This window comes from Vulpes vulpes, chromosome 1, assembly GCF_048418805.1.
Source record: "Vulpes vulpes isolate BD-2025 chromosome 1, VulVul3, whole genome shotgun sequence".
NCBI classification, from domain to species: domain Eukaryota; kingdom Metazoa; phylum Chordata; class Mammalia; order Carnivora; family Canidae; genus Vulpes; species Vulpes vulpes.
In genome coordinates, this window is record NC_132780.1 from 105,185,836 (window position 1) to 105,205,805 (window position 19,970).

A 19,970-nucleotide genomic window follows, 5' to 3' on the forward strand; every position below is an offset into this window, starting at 1 on the left:
GACGCTCAACCACTGAGCCACCCGGGCATCCCTAGTAAACAGATTCTTGGTAAACTTCAGTCTGAGATTAACTAGGCCACTCTTTAGACTCTAAATCCATAGTCAACCCCTCCGTGATGATCCCAGATCCACTTGCTGATTTCGTATCATAACTGGATCTCTCCAGCTCTCTGACCTCACACTTGGTACTGAATTCTCTGGGATTTTGCCTACCACCCATTATCAGTTCTTCTGTAACCAGGATCATCCTTGAACTTTCCTGAGCTACTCTTTGTCTTCCATTCTCTGGCTTTTAAGTCTTTATACCAGTTGATTTGCCCGTGGAGAATTAATGTGTCAATTGGCCTGGCAGTACTATAACCTGTTCCAACTCATACTTGCATATTCTATTTCCCTTTTTCTTACACTTTGCTCCCATTTCCCTACACTACTTCTAAATGTCATGCTGTTCTCTACTTTCTCCACTCTTTGTGGCCTTTTGTCTACATATATCCTAAGAGCTCCTGACTGATCTATCCAACATAGCTGTAGGGCCACAGCTCATTCATACCAGGATGGCTCCTTTCTCATGCAGTCTCGACAATGCTCAGAACCACATATATTTAAGGAAATTAGTTCTCACCAAAGTATATTGGAAAAGAAACTAACAGTGTACAAGGACTTTACGATGGATATCAACTCACCATTGATAAGCTGAAGGGAGTCAGGATCTGGATTCAAAGAAGAGTTCCCCAGCAAAAAATTCTGATGCAGTGTCTCAGCAATATAATCTCTGAAGTTGCTAATTGCATAAACGGCAGTGGGCTTATCATCCAGTTCCACAAGACCGTGGTTTTCCACCTTGTTGGAATGAAGGCTAATTAGGTCCCAGGTGGTATTGCCAATGGCCTCACCATTGAAGGTAACTGCATAGTGAACATCTATGCCGCTATGGATGAAAAGAGAGAACACATTAGGCCCCACTAAGGAGCACAAAGAAAGGAGCTTTGAATCCATGGAGTACAACACTACACCCATGGGGAGGGGGAGGGTGGTCTCAAAAAGCACGGATTCTACCACAATTCTCTGCAGACTCTGGACCTTTTGCCATCCTCTCCTGCTTCCTAGACAACAGAGGTTCACAGCCCTAGGAACATGGAAAAAGTTCTAAGGAGGTCATAGAGACAACCCTGCAGAATATGTGAACACAATCTTCCCCACCATTCTCATCCCTTCTTTCCTCCTTCAGAGCCAATAGCTCCTCTCCACCATCAACCTGCTTCCTTCTTTCCCTATTAGCATTTCTCCTCCCTGATTTAAAACAAAATCATCTAACTCCACCCAACAATGGGTAATCCTCTCATATATCTTTCTTCCTGCTGTTGGATAGACTATGTACTCCACAACAGGAGGAGGGTGGTAAAGCCATGAAGAGGCTTAATTACTATGAACTAAAACATAGTTATCAGGAAAGGAAAATATGAAGTACTTGGAAATAAAGCAAATTGATGACTTGTGATTTTTTTTAGTATCATGCTAGAATAGTTTCTAATATGACAGTTTATCTAAGTCTCTGAGGAGATGTAATTATGTTTGATAGTCCAGATCATTTATAGTCCTATAAAGTTTGATACTAAAACTGCAATAAAACTAGATGTGATTCAGTTTTTTTTGGCCTGGTAGCAATGATGACTCCAAAGTTTGATTTTACTACCCTAATCCTTTAATCAATCCATTAAACTATTGTCCAAATTGACTATATAAATTTCCTTTTTTTCAAGTGCTCTACAAACTTGCTTTCATTTTTCCTCTGGCTCCTTCATTAATGAGTTGAATAAAACCTTGATGAGTTAACAAGTAATTGTCAGATTGGGCTTTTTCACTCTTATGTTTCCATGAGAAAACAAAGGGATTTCTTAGAAAAAAAGGGTAAAGTAAAAATAAATAAATAGTAGTTGACATGTCATTTGACATTTTCTTAAATAACCTTTTTGGAGAAATAACACCAGATTATAAAACGTTTAATCAGGGATCCCTGCGTGGCTCAGTGGCTTAGCTCCTGCCTTCACGCCCAGGGAATGATCCTAGAGTTCCAGGATCCAGTCCCACACCAAGCATGGAGCCTGCTTCTCCTTCTGCCTGTGTCCCTGCCTCTCTCTCTCTATGTCTCTTATGAATAAATAAATAAAGTCTTTTAAAAAATAAATAAAATGTTTAAGCCAATAAAAATTCTCCTTCTAGACTCTCAGATTTCTCTAACAACTAAAAGTGCTTACAATGTAACATGCTCTATCTCATTTAATTTTCAAAATAACCCTGTGAAGGTTTTATTATCTTCAGATTATTATTGAAGAAACTGAAATTTAAAGAAGTTAGAAGATCTGCCTAAAATTTTGAAACGTGTAAGTGGTAGAGTCAAGATTTAAACACAGACCTGCCAGACTCCAGCACCTGTATTCTGAACTACTATGCCATACTCTCAGTAGCTTTAATTAAACTATTATCCAAAAAAAGTCACTATGAGGACGGCTTTGCTCTAGTCATCACTGTGGCTTCCTGCCAGTCTATGAGACACAGCTATTTGAAACAGGACCCAGTAAGTCACACCAAGATCCTTCCAGAGGAAAGAACACTACCTTCCCAAAGATAAAACACTCAATATAGACAGGCAATGGAAACAATCTGTTTCCTTTAGACATTTTCTAGGAGGAAAATGATTCCCAAATCAAAGCATACAAATAATTAAAGCACTTCCCCTCTGAACTTACTTATATATATTTTCTTTGATTACAGCTTTTGTGGTTTTGTAAAAAAATTTTTGTTTAAAGTGACTGCCTTTCAGTTTCTCCTTAAGTTTCTATCCCCAGTGTTCAGCATGGTATCTGGCACTGAGGGGCCCCCAGTACCTTCGAGTAAATTCTAGAAGATCTTCCTTCTAGATCTGATAAGCTAAAACTTCTAATAGGGTGGTTTAGGGTGCTTTAAAGTAGTAACTGGGGGCACCTGGGTGGCTCAGTGGTTGAGCATCTGCCTTTGGCTCAGGTGGTGATCCCATGGTCCTGGGATCAAATCCCGAGTCAGGCTCCTAACGGGGCGCCTGCTTCTCCCTCTGCCTGTGTCTCTCAGTAAGGAATAAATAAATAATATTGAAAAAAAACAAAGTAGTAACTGAATTATTTTCATATCCAGATGTTCTACAAAGTGGTAAGACATCAGCTTATTGTCTAGAACTTGTTTAAGTCTCTTAATTTTTCATGCCAGAATATATTGATTCATGGGTAATTCCTGATCTTCTTTTGTAAAGAAATAAATTCAGTAAAATATGCTAAAATAACCAAATGATGACCCTGAAGTAGAATAAAACAGTAAGAGGGACACCTACTGGTCAGAACTCACCACACAGTATGTGTCCCAAGCATCTAGCACAATGCTTGGCTCATAGTAGTTCAATACATACTTTTGAAAAAAAAAAAAAAAAGGTCACTTTTATTCAGTAATGTAGGCAGATAAGACAACTAAATTTGTGCCACCTAAATGACAGTATGATACTCCCTACTTAATCTGAAGAATTTTTAGTCTCTAAATATAAAAGTCTCTAAGGAAGCCTGATGTGAGCTGGGATCCCAGGACCCTGAGCTCATGACCTGAGTCAATGATTAAGCAGATGCTTAACCAGCTGACCACCCTGGCACCCCCTGAATAATCATTTTAAAGACATACTTCCCAGCCACAACCCAACCCTGAGGAAGTGCATGCTCTTTCCAAACTCGATGGTATAGAGCATGACTACATCTTCAGAGTGAGCTTCTTGGGGTCTTTGCACAATCTATTTCATGTTAAGACAGAAAGCAGTGATAAGGAAAAAATGGAGGAAAAAGATTGTGCCACGCAGTGCTTGAGTTCGTTCCTATGCTATGTAGCAAATCAGAAAAGAGAATCAAAGCTTCACTGGGAGTCTTCCATGTGCCTTGCATGACTTTTAAATATCATAGGGAAAAGATCAAGAAAAATATTCCTGGATCAAGAAATCTGCGCAAACCAAGCAGTCTGGGTTAGATTACTGGCCTTATTCTTTATTGACAAAATATAATTTGTCTCCCAACATTTCTCTTGGACATATAAAAATAACACTTCTATTAAAGACTATCTTGTCTAGCAAGGATAAATTCATTAAAGAAGATAAAGTGCCTCAGAGATATACTGCAATTCATTACCATGTTTTTGTCCTGGAAAGAGAACTCAAAGAAGTGGTTAAGCTATCAAGAAACCATCTATTCTGGGAGCTGAGAATGTCACTATGACCCAAAACAGACTGAGTTCTGGCATAGTAAGTGTAGCAGAGAGGCACCTCAGGATGAGGGACAGAATAAAAGAAAGCCAAGAGGCCAAGGAAGTAAAGAAGCAGAATGCACATTGGAAAACAAAACATGATCTGATTGAAGAAAGCTGTGCTGGCTCTCCGCACTTAGCACCTCTGAGTTAACCAGCTACCATTGTATCATCATCTTCCATCTTCTAAATGAGACTAAAACAGCTGCTATATAAAGGAAAGTTCTCCTTCTGACAGCTATTTCCAGAAACATCAATCAGGTGGAGGTGAAATTTACCCTTTCTTATTCTCTTACCTCAAATGTCTTGATCGGCTGTTTGACTTGTGCAGATTTTCAACATAAAAAATAACTGTATCACCTCTCATTAAGATCAACCAAAATAAAGATATTTCAGAGAAACTCAGATATTTCTCTATAAAATTTCTTCTGTTAGAAAGAAGGCACACACTTTCAAAGCCTGGAGCTAAAGTTTTGAAGTATAGCAGGCAGATACAGTATTGACTCATATCAAACGCATAATCTACTAACTTAAAATAATGTGTGCACCTTGAAAAGTACAAAGCAAATAGAAATTTTCATATGCATATAAATGCTTATGGAGAGAAAGAGAGTGGTTATATATTATATAAATGGACTATTTAGGTGCCACACATTGATTAATCCACAGTTCAGAATATGAGTATATCAAAAAGTTATGAATCAACTACATCAGCTGACTAATACCTGACAATACTGAACAATTTGGAAACTACCTAGGTTAATAATTCTATCATAAAATCTAGTGGCTTCATATTGCTGTCTATGTTCCTATAGAGGACTTAGCACTCAGTAACTAGATATCATGCTTTTGGTCATAGGGTTAACATGAGAGTTTGGGTTGTTTTAACATTCTAATCACGCCATGAGGAGAACAATTAAACAGGCCTTTTGGTTGAGGACTAAGTCATCAACACATATACCTATAATATATACACACAGAACAGTTTACATATACTAAGGGTACAGAAACCAAAATTCTGGTTACCTTGGTCAAAATATCTCATACCTTCTAGTCATGTAACTTATGGCAAATCAGTTTGTCTGTCTCAGGCAAAATATCCTCACCTCCAGAAAGAAAAAGAATATTAATCCTTATTTTCACTACCTCACAGGGATAGTCAGAAAATAAAAATGAAAAAATAAAAAGAATCAGTAATTTGACATATCTCCAATACACTTTTCATTAGATTGTCTGTTCCTAGAGGAAATAAACCAAGAGTTATTAATTTCTGTAGGCATAGAGTTTGTCCAATTAGTAGGCATGTAGTAAACACTTGCTTGAATAATATAAATGGAAATGAAGAGGTCAGAAAGCTCTTTTCAAATATAAAATACTACCGTGAAGTAGGATTACTGTATGTCTAAACATGTATATAATTAACACATGAATTTGATTCATAAATCCATATTATACTTCTCAATTTAAGAGAAAATGAATCTTAAATAAATTTGAATCCAAAAGCAAAAACCGACAAGCAACCTCCATACAAAGGGTATGCTATGTTTTTATACTATGCATCTTCTAAGAAATTACAGAGACCAGTTGTTTTTGCATATGAACTATTACAGAGATCAGCGATCTCCCCTTCATTTACCACTTAAAGTGACACTTGATTATATTATTCAATGACAAAATATACTTGAAAGTATTTACATTAATGGAAAGTTTTATTCCTATTTTAAATTAAGTGTAACTCAACATTTAAAAATACTTGACAGTCAACAGTCCATGGCAGGGGTCTTATAAACTACAACCTGTGAGCTAAACCTAGCCTAGTGTCTAGGAGTTCATAAATTTTATATTTTTAAATAGTTGAAAAAAATCAAAACAGGAACAATATACTGTGACACGTGAAAATTACATGAAATTCATATTTCAGTTTCCATAAATAAGTTTTACTGGAATATAGCCACACTCATTCATTTTCAGTGTATTACCCACGTCTACATTCATCTGATGGATGAGTTAAGTATTTGCAACAAGGAAGGCATGACCTGAAAAGCTTAAAATATTTACTAACGGCCCCTTACGTAAAAACGTTTGCAACCCCCAATCTGTAAGGAGATGGGTGCTAACATTGGAACTTATAAAAGAATTGAGCCGTGCTCCCTTGGGCCTAGGGCTATCATATTCTCTAAAGTACCTTTTCAATCAGTGGACTATAAAAAGTGCCAAAAAGTACTCTACCTGCCATTTTCCTTGGGGGACCTGAAAATAAAAATTGAAAGTGTTAAGTAGAGTTTAAAACAGTTATAACTGTCATATCATTCATCAAAGTGCAAGTTCTTAATATATTTCCTCTAAAATGTTTCCTTAAATCAAAATGCTTGCATAGTATTAGAGGTTGACAAAGTCATGTAGATTGAAGGAAGCAAACAAAGGAGAAAAGATTCCATTTTAAAACTGATAATATTTACTATCTTTAAACTGTATTTAAAATACTTTTTAAACCATTCATAATAAGGTTTTTTCTTCATAAAAAAGCTTTCTGCAGTAGATCAGCAGAGGACTCCAGTTGCCAGCAGCTAGTAAACTTGGGAAAACGTTTTTTGGTAGACAATGTCTTGTGTAATTTAAAATAAATGAAAAGATGTTATATAGAAAGATGCTAAGGGATTGAGAATGTCAGGACTGACCTCTAGGATACTGCATGGCCTTAATATTTATTTCTTTTATGTAACAGACACTTAATAGATCTTCTCATGTGCCAAAAAACTGTGCTAAGTATTTTACATAAATTAATTCATTCAATCCTCATTAAGATTATTAAGGACCATTAGAATCCCCATTTTACAGGTAAAAAAATTGAGGAACAAAGAAACTACATAATTTACACAAAGTATTCCAAAAATATTTTTAATATAGCAGAATTAATAATAAATTCTCTTTTTTATACAAATAAGACATTAAAACTTGATCATTTATCTAAAATCATCCAGCAAGAAGCACCAAAAACAGGATTTGAATCCAGGGAAGTTGGTTCCAAAAGGCATGCTACCTTTCATGTGCTGCCAAATGAGAGAGGTCTTCAAAGGCGTCATGTTGTTAGGTTCTCATATGAACTTTAGTCACAAGTGGAAGCAGTATTCTATGAGAAGTGCTAAGGTTGAACTGGGGAGACTGGTTATGGTGTGAGAGTAGGTGGTGAGTCAATTTACCCTGCTTCCCCTCTCCCCTGCGCAAATAACCAGCTGAGTGTCTTTGGGTAAATTACTGAAATTCCCTGTCCTCTAGTGTCCTTATTAGAAAAAAATAATGAGGATAATAATAATTACCTCATAGCATAGCTGTTGGGAATAAATGAGTCATATAGATATGAAGCCTGGCACACTGTAAACGCTATGCAAGCGCTTGCTGTTATTTCTGGTAAACCCAGGAGTTGTGGTAAGAGAATATGCCAAAGTTAAGATGCTGGCACTACTGCTTAAGTGGTGAAGTTACACAGCACCCCTACTCGTGCTTCCCTGCATCCTATAGCTGGGCCACAACTATCCTCCAAATGCTCCAAACCTTCAAATATTGAGTCTAGCATGGGGCTTAAGAGTAAGAGCTGTAAAGTCAGCTACCCAGTTTCAAAATCTCTTTTCCACTGCTAATTTACAAGCTCTATGACTTTGGGCTAATACTTCATCCTTTTAAACCTGTTTGCTCTATGCAAAATGAGTTTGAATAATAATATTTATTCTGATTAAGTTCGCTCAGGAATATGAAGCCCCCAATATAAAGTGTTCACTCAGTAAACGTTCACAAATATTATGCTGTTTTAAGCAGAGAAGAAACATCTTAAAAAGAGGTCTCTGATTTACTCAGAACTGTTATGTTTGAAATGAAGACAAATGCATCCCCTCCAGAATGGTCTTACAGTAGGATGTCAAAGTCACCTCAGTAGAACATTGACAAGATTCAGTAGGAAGCCAAAATCATATGTAATCAGACTTCAGGCTCCTGTCAGTGCCAAGTAAAAGCAGTGTAACTTGTCAGCAGCAAGCTGGGAACATGAATCCCTAAGTTCTTATCCTGCCTAACTACAGTATGTCTCCTTGAATATATTCTTTTGCCTTTTCCTAACTCAGCTCCCCCTCCTGAAAAACTGTCATTAAGAATAAACATTTACCAGAAATAATATTGAATTAAAGCATTCAAATCATTTGTTGTTACAGCATACATAATAAATACAGAAACATATTACATTGAAATGAAGAGTGCTATGGAACATGTACATTTTTAGGGTCTATTTACCTAAAGGCAAGTACACGAATGTCCTTATAGCCTGGTAACCCAGTAAATGCATTTTCAACCTGTTAAAATAAAAATAAAATTTATAGCTATGAAGAAATATGAAAAAATGCACAGAAAATTCTGCCTTTAAGAGGTGAATATAAAGCACCCTATAACTAGAAGCTTGTACATGTATACAGATACATAGTGATCTGAAGGTTACATAAGAAAATTCTAATTGTTAACAATGTTAAAAAACAGTTTTTAATACAACTTTATCATATTTTTCTTTTACATTTTGTCTTTTAAGGTTTCAATGTACTTTAATATCGATTTTTTTCCCAAATTATGAAAAGCAACTTCTTATGGACAAAGCACTGTTTTTTTCCTTATGGGATAAAATGTAGGAAAATAGCATTTGTTTCCAAAAAAAGCTATAATAACTTTTTTTAAAAAATATTTTATTTATTTATTCATGAGAGGCACAGAGAGAGAGAGAGAGAGGCAGAGACACAGACAGAGGGAGAAGCAGACTCCATGCAGGGAGCCCGACGTGGGACTTGATCCCAGGTCTCCAGGATTACACCTTAGGCTAAAGGCGGCACTAAACCGCTGGGCCACCAAGCCTGTCCTATAATAACATTTTTAAATGTGATTGTTTGGATTCGAAATCTTGGTGCAGCACACCCACAGACAAACAGTCAAGTGTTCGTTTTCTGTAAGTGTAAAGACTCTGATGGCATCTGTTTCCTGTTCCTACAACACAAGGAACTGTGAATAAAGTCAACATTAGAAACTAATCTGCACTGCACCCCGATGTTTCTATCAGCAATGGCCACAATAGCCAAACTGTGGAAGGAGCCTCGGTGTCCATCGAAAAATGAATGGATAAAGAAGATGTGGTTTATGTATACAATGGAATATTACTCAGCAATTAGAAACGACAAATACCCACCATTTGCTTCAACGTGGATGGAACTGGAGGGTATTATGCTGAGTGAAATAAGTCAATCGGAGAAGGACAAACAGTGTATGTTCTCATTCATTTGGGGAATATGAATAATAGTGAAAGGGAATATAAAGGAAGGGAAAAGAAATGTTGGGAAATATCAGGAAGGGAGACAGAACATAAAGACTCCTACCTCGGGGAAACAAACTAGGGGTGGTGGAAGGGGAGGAGGGCGGGTGTTGGAGGGGAATGGGTGACGGGCACTGAGGTGGACACTTGATGGGATGAGCACTGGGTATTTTTCTGTATGTTGGTAAATTGAACACCAATAAAAATTAATTAAAAAAATAAATAAATAAATAAAATCTGAAAAAAAAAATAAAAAAATAAAAAAAAGAAACTAATCTGCAAGTTGAACTCAGCCCCCAGGAGAGACGCACTGCTGACTGGGTGTCATGAAGGAGGTTATGAAGGAGTGACCAGGTACCTGGTCAAAAAATCAATTTATGAGCATCGCACCTACAGGACCCATTTTATCACTGAGTCTTTAAAATCCAGCCATGTAAATCAATATGAGCTTAGTGACTGGAGGGAGAGAAAGAAAGCTACCTGGACTAAAAATCTAAAAATAGTCAGGTTACGCATAAATACATATTTTAACAGTGAATAGTGAACACAACCCACATTTCAGAAGGTGACATCTCACCAGATTAGTCACTCTTGAGCCAATGCCAGAATCAAGGAAAGAAGCTGTTAGTGGACTTTGGAAACATTTCAGGGAATCTGCTTTTAAAACCAAGTCTTGATATCATTGGGAGAGTGAGATTTTTATTTTTTAAAAGATTTTGTTTATTTATTTAACAGAGAGAGAAAGAGAACACAAGTAGGCAAAGCAGCAGACAGAGGAAGAGGGAGAAGCAGACTCCCCACTGAGCCCGGAGCCTGATGCAGGGTTTGATCCCAGGACCCTGGGATCATGACCTGAGCCAAAGGCAGACGCATAACCTGAGCCACCCAGGTGCCCTGGGAGAGTGGGATTTTTAAAAAATCATGGTTCACTGAAGATCTCAATGCCATAAGGATAAAGCATCTCAACCCATGTTAACTCTTTAGCTATGATAATTTGCCTTGTTTTATTTTCTTAGAGGAAAGACAGAAACACCATAATTCTTGTAAAATGAAAGTGGAGATGGAATCTTGCAGGATAGGAATCCAAAAATGAGTTAGTCTCAGCTGTTTCTGTTGGCAAAGTAACTGTACACAAGCCTTATTTTATAGAACTGATACTGCCCTGCCCATCAACCATATTGGTTTTCCTAAGATTAAAATAATGTACCTAAAAGTATTCCATTAACTGCAAAATGTTATGCAACTGTATGTTATTATTATTGCTGTACCCATCTCATTTTGGGTTTTGGCATCTCTTGAATCTAATCACATGCAAGAATTCTAATTCATCACATCTAGTTAGCTACTGTACAGGTGTCCACTTGAAAGAATCATTCCACTTTATTAACATCAAGATTAATAATAGGTATAATTTATTGAATGACTTCTGTGTGCCTGGTGCTTTACAACAATACTTCTAATCTTTGCAATAATGTCAAGAGATACATATTTTCTCAATTTTATATATGAGAAAATTGAGATGTCAACAAATTTGTCCAGTGTCATGCATTTGGTAAGTGACTAAATCAGAATTTATTCAACCCTAAATCTTTCTAATATCAAAGCCCATATTCTTCCCAATGAATTACATGCCTCTTGTTCTTCCCCTTGCCTCATGATAAAAATGTTACAGAATTGGTACCGGACTGGAAAAACTGTGAAGCTTGCTTTAACTTTTCACCTGAACTAAAATTAAGGTAATTCTATTTCGTATAAAGGAAGGAACACTTTGAAGGGAAAGAGGAGACTTGATTTTCCCTTCTACTCCTAGAGGTTGAAAGGACTATAAACCATTTACTTGGCCTCCTGGGCCTCATCTATAAAATGGAGACGCTTACCCACATGGCTGCTGCGAGCTAAAAGACTTAAAACAGCCTGCAGAGAACATAAGGCACTATGCAAGGACACTGTGTTAATACTGTGGCTATCTTCAGGTATCAATGTTCCTAAACCTATCATGCTTATCTTTCTCTCTCTGACGTCATAACTGATGTTGTCCCAAGCTTATCTTACTCTGCTTATTAAAAAAAAAAAAAGTAATTGCTTCTGAACCTCAATCCTCTCCAAGCTGGCTTTCTTTACCCCTGAATGTCTTTGTATAGTATTACCTAGGAAATAATATTAAAGGAGCAATCCCTGTGACTGTGCCTGAAGAGAGAGAGTTAGAGGGATCCCTTCAATTTGCATTAAACACCGTGACAGAACCTTTCAGAAACACAGCCTCTAACTCTGCTGCTTTACACAAGGAAGTGACTATTGGTAGATGTTCCATTACAGGTAAGGGTATGGGGATATAGAAGTATGCCAGAGGAGAAACCATTTCATGGTAGGCCCAGACCCTTCATCACCCCCAAATCACCTCAAGCAAAGAGCTATCTACTTCATAAAGTCTCTGTTAGAGATATTTTTCAGAATGTTTATTAGACTTCCTCTAAATATGTCATTCAGTGCAGTTGTTTATCTAAACACTCAGGCTTATTAAGTTTCCTTACTCCAAGAGCAGAGAGAACAGATAGCTGGTCCAAGACACTATCTGATGCCAGGTGGCCACTGGCCTGGCTGACATTTCTTCCACATACCATACAGCCCTGCAACTTGGCCACATACATAGGAAAATTAATCGTCTGGCTTACACTCCCCATGTCGGATGGCTGCAGTGATGCTGTTTGGCTGAGAGATGCACATTTCTTTTTCTCCTCTAGACGTAGTGTCTAGAGAAGGAAATGAGTCCAATATAATGGAATTGAAAAACTTGGGCAAGGAGAACCCCATCAAAAGGGAATGGAAAAGAAATAAACAAAGAAATGATGTGCCCTGTCATTGGACAGAAAGGAAAGATGAGCACTCAATGCCTTACTACACAAGAGCCCACAAGAGGGGGGCCAAGTATGGATCATTTCTGACTGAAAGAATCTTGAGTTCAAGTCCTATATAGAATTCTTCCAGAAAGGAAAGTTGCAGGATAGTCTAAGGCATGATTCCTTAAAGAAACACCTTTTTTAAAATACCTCCAACCAAGGAACAGAGATAGGAGGGAAATTTACCTTTCACTGGATACTCTTTTGTCCTTTTGAACCAGTACTATGTACTACTCATGTGCTAACTGCCTAAATATTTTCAATTTAGAAAAATAATATTAAGTAGGAAATCAAAAGAAATTAAATTTAATGTTCCTTCAAGAAAAACAGTACACTGCATGTAGTTTCTTAAAGACATTCATTTCTCCAAATATTGTCAAGTTAAAACCATGCCAGTGAACACATTCTTTTTTGGCTGTGCAGCAGAAGTTTGGAACCAGTATGCCTTTGTTAGCAGATGGCAAGGTGTGTCAGGTTTTGCCTCAATTAAATAACTCATCTGTCTTTCTGTGATTTTTATACAGAGTTTTCTGAAGAAATGGCTATGTCACAACCCTCCGAACCATGTAGAAGGAGAGCCTGATTCCTTAACCTACATTTAACCAGTCTTGTGAATATGGGAAATTTACAACCCCAGTAAAAAGTCATGTTAGTTAAAAAAAGAAAGAAAGAGAGAAGAGAAACAAAGAAAAAACAAACCAAAAAATCACCCACCTCTGAAATAAACTCTTCTACAAGATGCTGGTGGTGCAAGTTGGAGGGATCCTGTAGCTCTTCCCTGAATTGCTCTCCCAAAAGGTGGATACTGAATTCTGCAATCTGCTCAGTTGCTGGTTTTGTGGATTCTTCTATTAACTTCTCAATTTCATTGCTAATCTGGATTTTTAGAGAAAAAATAACAAATGTCAATGTTTATTCATGCAACCAACAAATATCTACTGACTGATACATATCAGACACTGTGTCAAAACAAACTTCTAATTATGACCTTTCATACGGTATTTGACTTTGGAACTAATTGGATGGACTTTAAGACATAGGCTAACACTGGAGCACCTGGGTGGCTCAGTGGTTGAGCATCCGTCTTTGGCTCAGGTCGTGACCCCAGGGTCCTGGGATCGAGTCCTACATCAGGCTCCCCACCGGGAGCCTGCTTTTCCCTTTGGCTATGTCTCTGCCTCTCTCTGTGTCTCTCATGAATAAATAAATAAAATCTTAAAAAAAAATAGGCTAATATTAAAATTAAACCATGCATTTGTATATTCCTTCAAATATACAATGACTGCTTCATGGAAAAACAAAATTTTCCACAGATAACCACCAAAGTTGGCCATCTTTTATCACATCATCTGTGAATTTAAAAAGGGTTGACCATGATAATATTATCATTTAAAAATAGCCCTGAAGTGTTGTTCTCAAACTTTTCAGTTTTAGGACCCATGTAAACTCTTAAAAATCATTAAGAAACACAAAGAAGTTTGGTTTTTGTGGGTTGTATCTATAGATATCTACCAAACAAAAATTAAAGGGGACATTTAAAAAATATTTATTAATTCATTTAAAGATAAACTCCTTACATTGTAAAAAGGAATAACATTTTATAAAATAAAAAATAAATGAGAAGAGTAACATTGTTTCTATTTTTACAATTTTTTTTTAATTTTTATTTATTTATGATAGTCACAGAGAGAGAGAGAGAGAGAGGCAGAGACACAGGCGGAGGGAGAAGCAGGCTCCATGCACCGGGAGCCTGATGTGGGATTCGATCCCGGGTCTCCAGGATCGCGCCCTGGGCCAAAGGCAGGTGCCAAACCGCTGCGCCACCCAGGGATTCCTATTTGTACAAATTTTTTAATTTGGTTGTCTTAATAAGAAAACAGGATTATCCTATCTGTTTCTGTATTCAATCAGTTGCAATATGTTGCCTTCATTGAAATACATGGAGAAAAGTATTAGGGAAGGGAGGATTCTATTAACAGCCTTTTCAGATAACAGTGGAGGTTCTTCTTAGATAACTACACCAGTGCTCGCTTTGGCAGCACATATACTAAGATAACTACACCAAATTCAACAAGGGATAGTTTCTTAAATGTTAGTTGCTACATGGAATCTGAAACTCTATCAATGAACTCTTTTGTACTCTGTAACATTAAAATCCAGGTCTTCCAGTGGCCAAAACTGCAATAATCTGAACAAATAATGGATTATAATCCAAAGAATAAGTATCCACAAATCCATATTGATAGAAGTAAATGATTTAATAAATAAATGAGAAGTGACAATCGTGTCTTACAAAAGAATTCCAATTAGTAAATGTTGAATGAGGGAAAGAACATATCACTACTAGAATGCTACAGTAAGAACTGCTACATGGAAAATCTAAGTCCCTCCAATGTCATACACAAGAAAAGGAGTTGGAATGGAAGAATGGCCAACCTAAGGATTCACAGCAAGCCAATGGCAGAGTCAGTAAGACACTATAGAGGCTTTCCTTCAGTGTGTCATTTTTCATTCCTAATAGATCATATAATCAGAAACCTTCAAAATCTCAGAACAGGAAAGAACCTTAAAGATCCTGCTATCCCTTTGGATGCCTGAATTCTCTCTACAATATCCTTGACAAATGGTTGCTCATCCTCAGTTTAAAATGGCTCTGAAAGAATCATGTATTTCAAAGGCAGACCACTGCTTAAAAAAAAAAAAAAAAAAAAAAAAAAGTTCTCATGGTTCTCATGTTTTGGAAAGTCCTTTAACTTTTTTCTTTCTTCTTTGCCCTTCAGAGCTTGGTTCCTGCTTTCCATTTCCAACCCCATCTCCCTTCCCCCCAACTTTTTTTTTAAGTGACAAATTCTGTTCGTTTGCTTCTTAACTCCATTGCTAATCTTTATCGCCCCTAAATTTCATATAGCCCCAAATCCTAACCTAAGGCCTTATGCCACCTTCTTTTTTTTTTCCTTTTCAAGATTTTATTTATTTATTCATGAGAGAGAGAGAGAGAGAGAGAGAGAGAAGCAGGCTCCATGCAGGGAGCATGACTTGGGACTCGATCCTGGGTCTCCAGGATCAGGCAGGCCCTGGGCTGAGGGCGGCGCTAAACCACTGAGCCACCCGGGCTGCCCCCATCTTTATCCACTCCACCATGCTAAATTCCTATTTGCAGACCAAGGAAAGTGCTAATTCTCTCTTCTCAGACCTAAACACTGCTATTCCCTTTGCTGTGAGACCTCAGGCCAAGACCCTTCCCCTTTCTCTTCTTTTGGTAATTTCTAATTAATTACCAAAATTTGGTAATTAATTACAAATTAATTAATTAATTAACTTGGTAATTCCATTTTAGACCTCACCCCCACCAGAAAACTTCTCAGAACCTCCCCTCAAAACTGACCCAATTGGGATGCCTGGGTGGCTCAGCGCTTGAGCATCCGCCTTCGGCTCAGGTAGTGATCCTCGGGTCCTGGGATCGAGTCCCACATCAGGATCCCCAAAGGGAGCCTGATTCTCCCTCTGCCTGTGTCTCTGCCCCTCTCTGTGTCTCTCATGAATAAATAAATAAAATCTTTAAAAAATAATAAAATAAATAAAATCTTAAAACAAACCTGACCCGGGGCAGCCTGGGTGGCTCAGCGGTTTAGTGTAGCCTTTGGCCCGGGGCATGATCCTGGAGACCCAGGATTGAGTCCCACGTTGGGCTCCATGCATGGAGCCTGCTTCTCCCTCTGCCTGTGACTCTGCCTCTCTCTTTCTCTCTCTCTCTCTCTCTCTGTCTCTCATGAATAAATAAATAAAATCTTAAAAAAAAAAAAAAACCTGACCCAATCGCTCTCCTATTTCATTCTGCATTTACTCTATTAAGGCACATACCACAAAGTAATTATACAATATGTTTACTTATCAGTATGCCTCCTGAAATAGTAACTGGCACATATCAGGCACTGATATATTTTTTGGTATTTTTCATTAGGGTATAATTGACATATATAACATATATTAGTTTCAGGCATACAACATAAGGATTCAATATTTGTATGTATTGCAAAATGATCATCACAGTAAGTTCAGTTAACATCCATCAGCATACACAGTTAAAAATCTCTTTTTGATGTGATGAGAACTTTTAAGATCTACTCTCTTTACTTTTAAATATGCAACATAGTACTATTAACTATCATCACCATGGTGTACATTATATTCCCATGGCATTCATTTTATAACTAGAAATTATACCTTTGACTCCTTTCACCTATTTCATCCACTTCCACACAAAGGTCTTAATATTAAGCCCACATATATTTCCCAGTAAACTCTACCACTGATCTCAGTTCTGTAATCTAGGACATATATAAAAAACTACAGTCACCAGAGAGCCTTTCAAATAAGTACAGGCAGTGATTATGACTTCCCCTGACTTCTCCAAGTCTTCTCCTCCACACATTTCTCAGGCTCTTAATACCTTCTTTAGAGTGTGGTATATATATCAGGTCTGATCAGTTAAAATATGATAGGATACCACCTCTCTTATAATAGATTCTACATTTCTATTAATGCAACCTAAAATTACACTAGGTTTACTAGTTTTCCCACTAGTAACTTTATCATACTACTGACTCATACAAAGACTAACATCAACAAAAACTCTTAGTTTTATGGAATTTTATATAAAACTTTGCAATTTTTGATATTAAACTTTATCTCGCTAAATTTGGACAAAAACTTCCATTTCCAGTATTATTATAAAAGAACTATCCTTAATAATCTTGCTTCTAAAAAATAAAATAAAATAAATAATCTTGCTTCTACAGAATGCCTAAAGTCCTGAATAAATATTTTTAAAGTTTTTAATGCATAGCCGCTTTGCAAGAAAGTAAAGAAAATCCCAAGGGGCCAAGAAAAAACAGGTTAGAAAACCCAGAGAGGTCAATCAGTGTTGGGTGAATACATAGTATATCTGCTAATACTTTGTAACCCAGGCTTTAGTTTTAAATACCACAAAAGGATAGGATAAAAGGAAAGATGTATACCTGTTGAAAGGTCAGATCAAAGACTCCCACATAATAGTAAAGATGATAGCTACACTTGTGGTGAGTACAGAATAAGGACAAACTTGTCAAATCACTATGTCATACACCTGAAACTAATGTGATATTGGATATCAACTTCAATTAAAAAAAGACTCCCACATAAAGCAAGGACTCTAAAAACTCAACAGACCATTTGAACAACAAATTAAGCTAAAGGAAGAATTAGTAAACTGGGACACACACCTGAATCTAACACAGAGAGACAAAGAAATGAAAATTATTAAAGACTGGTTAACAAACATGTGGGATAAAATGAGGAGGTCAGAGGTTCAATCACACAAGATAATAGTTAAGAATTTTTCCTATACCCATATTTGTAAAACTGCAGAATGCCAAATACCATAGAGTATACTACTATATACATTTATAGTATATATACTACAGTATATACTATAGTATTCTTACATATATATAAATATACACAGCTTGGTTCCTGCTTCCCAGGAACCCACTATAAGTAGTGTGTGTGTGTGTGCATGTATGTGTGTGTGTGTGTGTGTGTGTGTGTGTATGGTAGTATACTATATATATTTGGAATATTGCAGTTTCACAAAATGAGTATAGAAATGTATTTATTTATTTTGCTTTGGATTTGTTGTACTTTCTTAATGTACAGTCTTATGAATATCATAAATTCTAAGAAATTTTCAGCTGTTATGTCTATGATTAAATGTGTCTAGGAAATAGAGATATATATTAAAAGTAGACAAAGAAAACAGTCAGAGGGAATACAACTGAACTGATACACAAGTGAAAAATAATTAAATTGACAGTTCTCAGTAGTAACAACAAAAGTTAGAATATAGTGAAATAAAACCTTGATGGAAAAAAAACACCTCAATCTAGAATTTAATACAGATTTAAAATTTCCTTCTAGAATAAGGAGATAATAAATTTTCAGATGATCAAAAACTCAAAATGAACAAACGAGAGAGTCTTACTAAAGTAACATCAGAAGCATATATTTCAAAAAGAAAATTATCTTAGAATAGAGGTCTAAAATGCAAAAACGGGGGACTCCTGGGTGGCTCAATGGTTAAGCCCCTGCCTTTGGCCCAGGGCATGATCCTGGAGTCCCGGGATAGAGTCCTACATGGGGCTTCCTGCAGGGAGACTGCTTATGTCTCTGCCTCTCTCTCTCATTGTGTCTCTCATGAATAAATAAATAAAATCTTAAAAAAAATAAAATGAAATGCAAAAAAGAATTTTAAGAAAATAAAATAATAAATGCACCCTGGTAAATGTAAAACAAACTTTATCTAAAACAAATATAATACAAACTGAAAGAAAGAAAGAAAGAAAAGAAAAGAAAGAAAAAAAAGAAAAGAAAAGAAAAGAAAGAAAGAAAGAAAGAAAAGAAAAGAAAAGAAAAGAAAAGAAAAGAAAAGAAAAGAAAAGAAAAAAGAAAAGAAAAGAAAAGAAAAGATAGATCGAGCAAATATAGTTGGTTTAGCACCCAACTCTTGATTTCAGCTCAGGTCATTCATTATCTCAGGGTCAGGCCCCATGTCGAGCTCCAAGCTCAGTGCAGAGCTGCTTGTCCCTCTCCCTCTGTCCTCCTCCTACTTCTCTCTCTCAAATAAATAAAATCTTTTAAAAAAAATTTTTAGGGACACCTGGGTGGCTCAGCGGTTAAGCATCTGCCTTCGCTCAGGGAGTGATCCTGGGGTCAAGGGTCAAGTGCTGCATCAGGCTTCCCACAAGGAGCCTGCTTCTCCCTCTGCCTATGTCTCTGCCTCTATCTGTGTCTCTCATGAATAAATAAATAAAATTTTTTTTAAAATTTAATAAGTCTTATTTGTGGGATTGTAAAGAGAGGACTAAAAGAGAGAAAGAACAAAAATATCGAAAAATGGAATATAAATCAGTAGGGTCATTATTTGAATGACAATATTCTTGCATTGCTTAAGGATCAAAATCTTGAAAAATTTAAATTTTGCTAGATTATACACTATAACTTATGGGGTAACTTACAGGGTATATATATTTTATATATGATATAAATATTATACATAATATTATATTACATATTATATACCTTATAGGGAAACTAACAAAACAATAAGATATATAATTTCTATAACAGTAGATGGAAAATTATTAGAAAAAAACTGAACTGTAAAAGTGAACCTTCAGGTTTCATTTTGAAGGTACAGGCAATCTAATTCTTGTTAGGTATCTCTATACTGCTTTGTTTTCTTGCTCATTCTATAGATTGGCTTTAAATAATCCTCTCTTTTGGATAACAATGTTCCAATTGATTATACATAAGTCCGTCACTGCTATTATAGGGAATTCTATCTCATTCTATAAATATTCCCAGACCTAAACCACAACTATTCTGCTTCA

The 19,970-nt window shown here is 36.5% G+C and overlaps 1 protein-coding gene across 1 annotated transcript in view; it reads right to left on the minus strand.

Moving 5' to 3' along the window:
* Nucleotides 1-19,970, minus strand: part of IMPG2 (interphotoreceptor matrix proteoglycan 2) — an 80,580-nt gene that overhangs the window by 35,211 nt on the left and 25,399 nt on the right. The window contains exons 7-10 of the mRNA XM_025989964.2: nucleotides 13,258-13,419; nucleotides 8,590-8,648; nucleotides 6,538-6,558; nucleotides 684-928 (exon numbers count right to left, since the gene is read on the minus strand). Coding sequence (XP_025845749.1) covers nucleotides 684-928; nucleotides 6,538-6,558; nucleotides 8,590-8,648; nucleotides 13,258-13,419 — 487 coding nt within the window. The remainder of the gene's footprint in view (nucleotides 1-683; nucleotides 929-6,537; nucleotides 6,559-8,589; nucleotides 8,649-13,257; nucleotides 13,420-19,970) is intronic.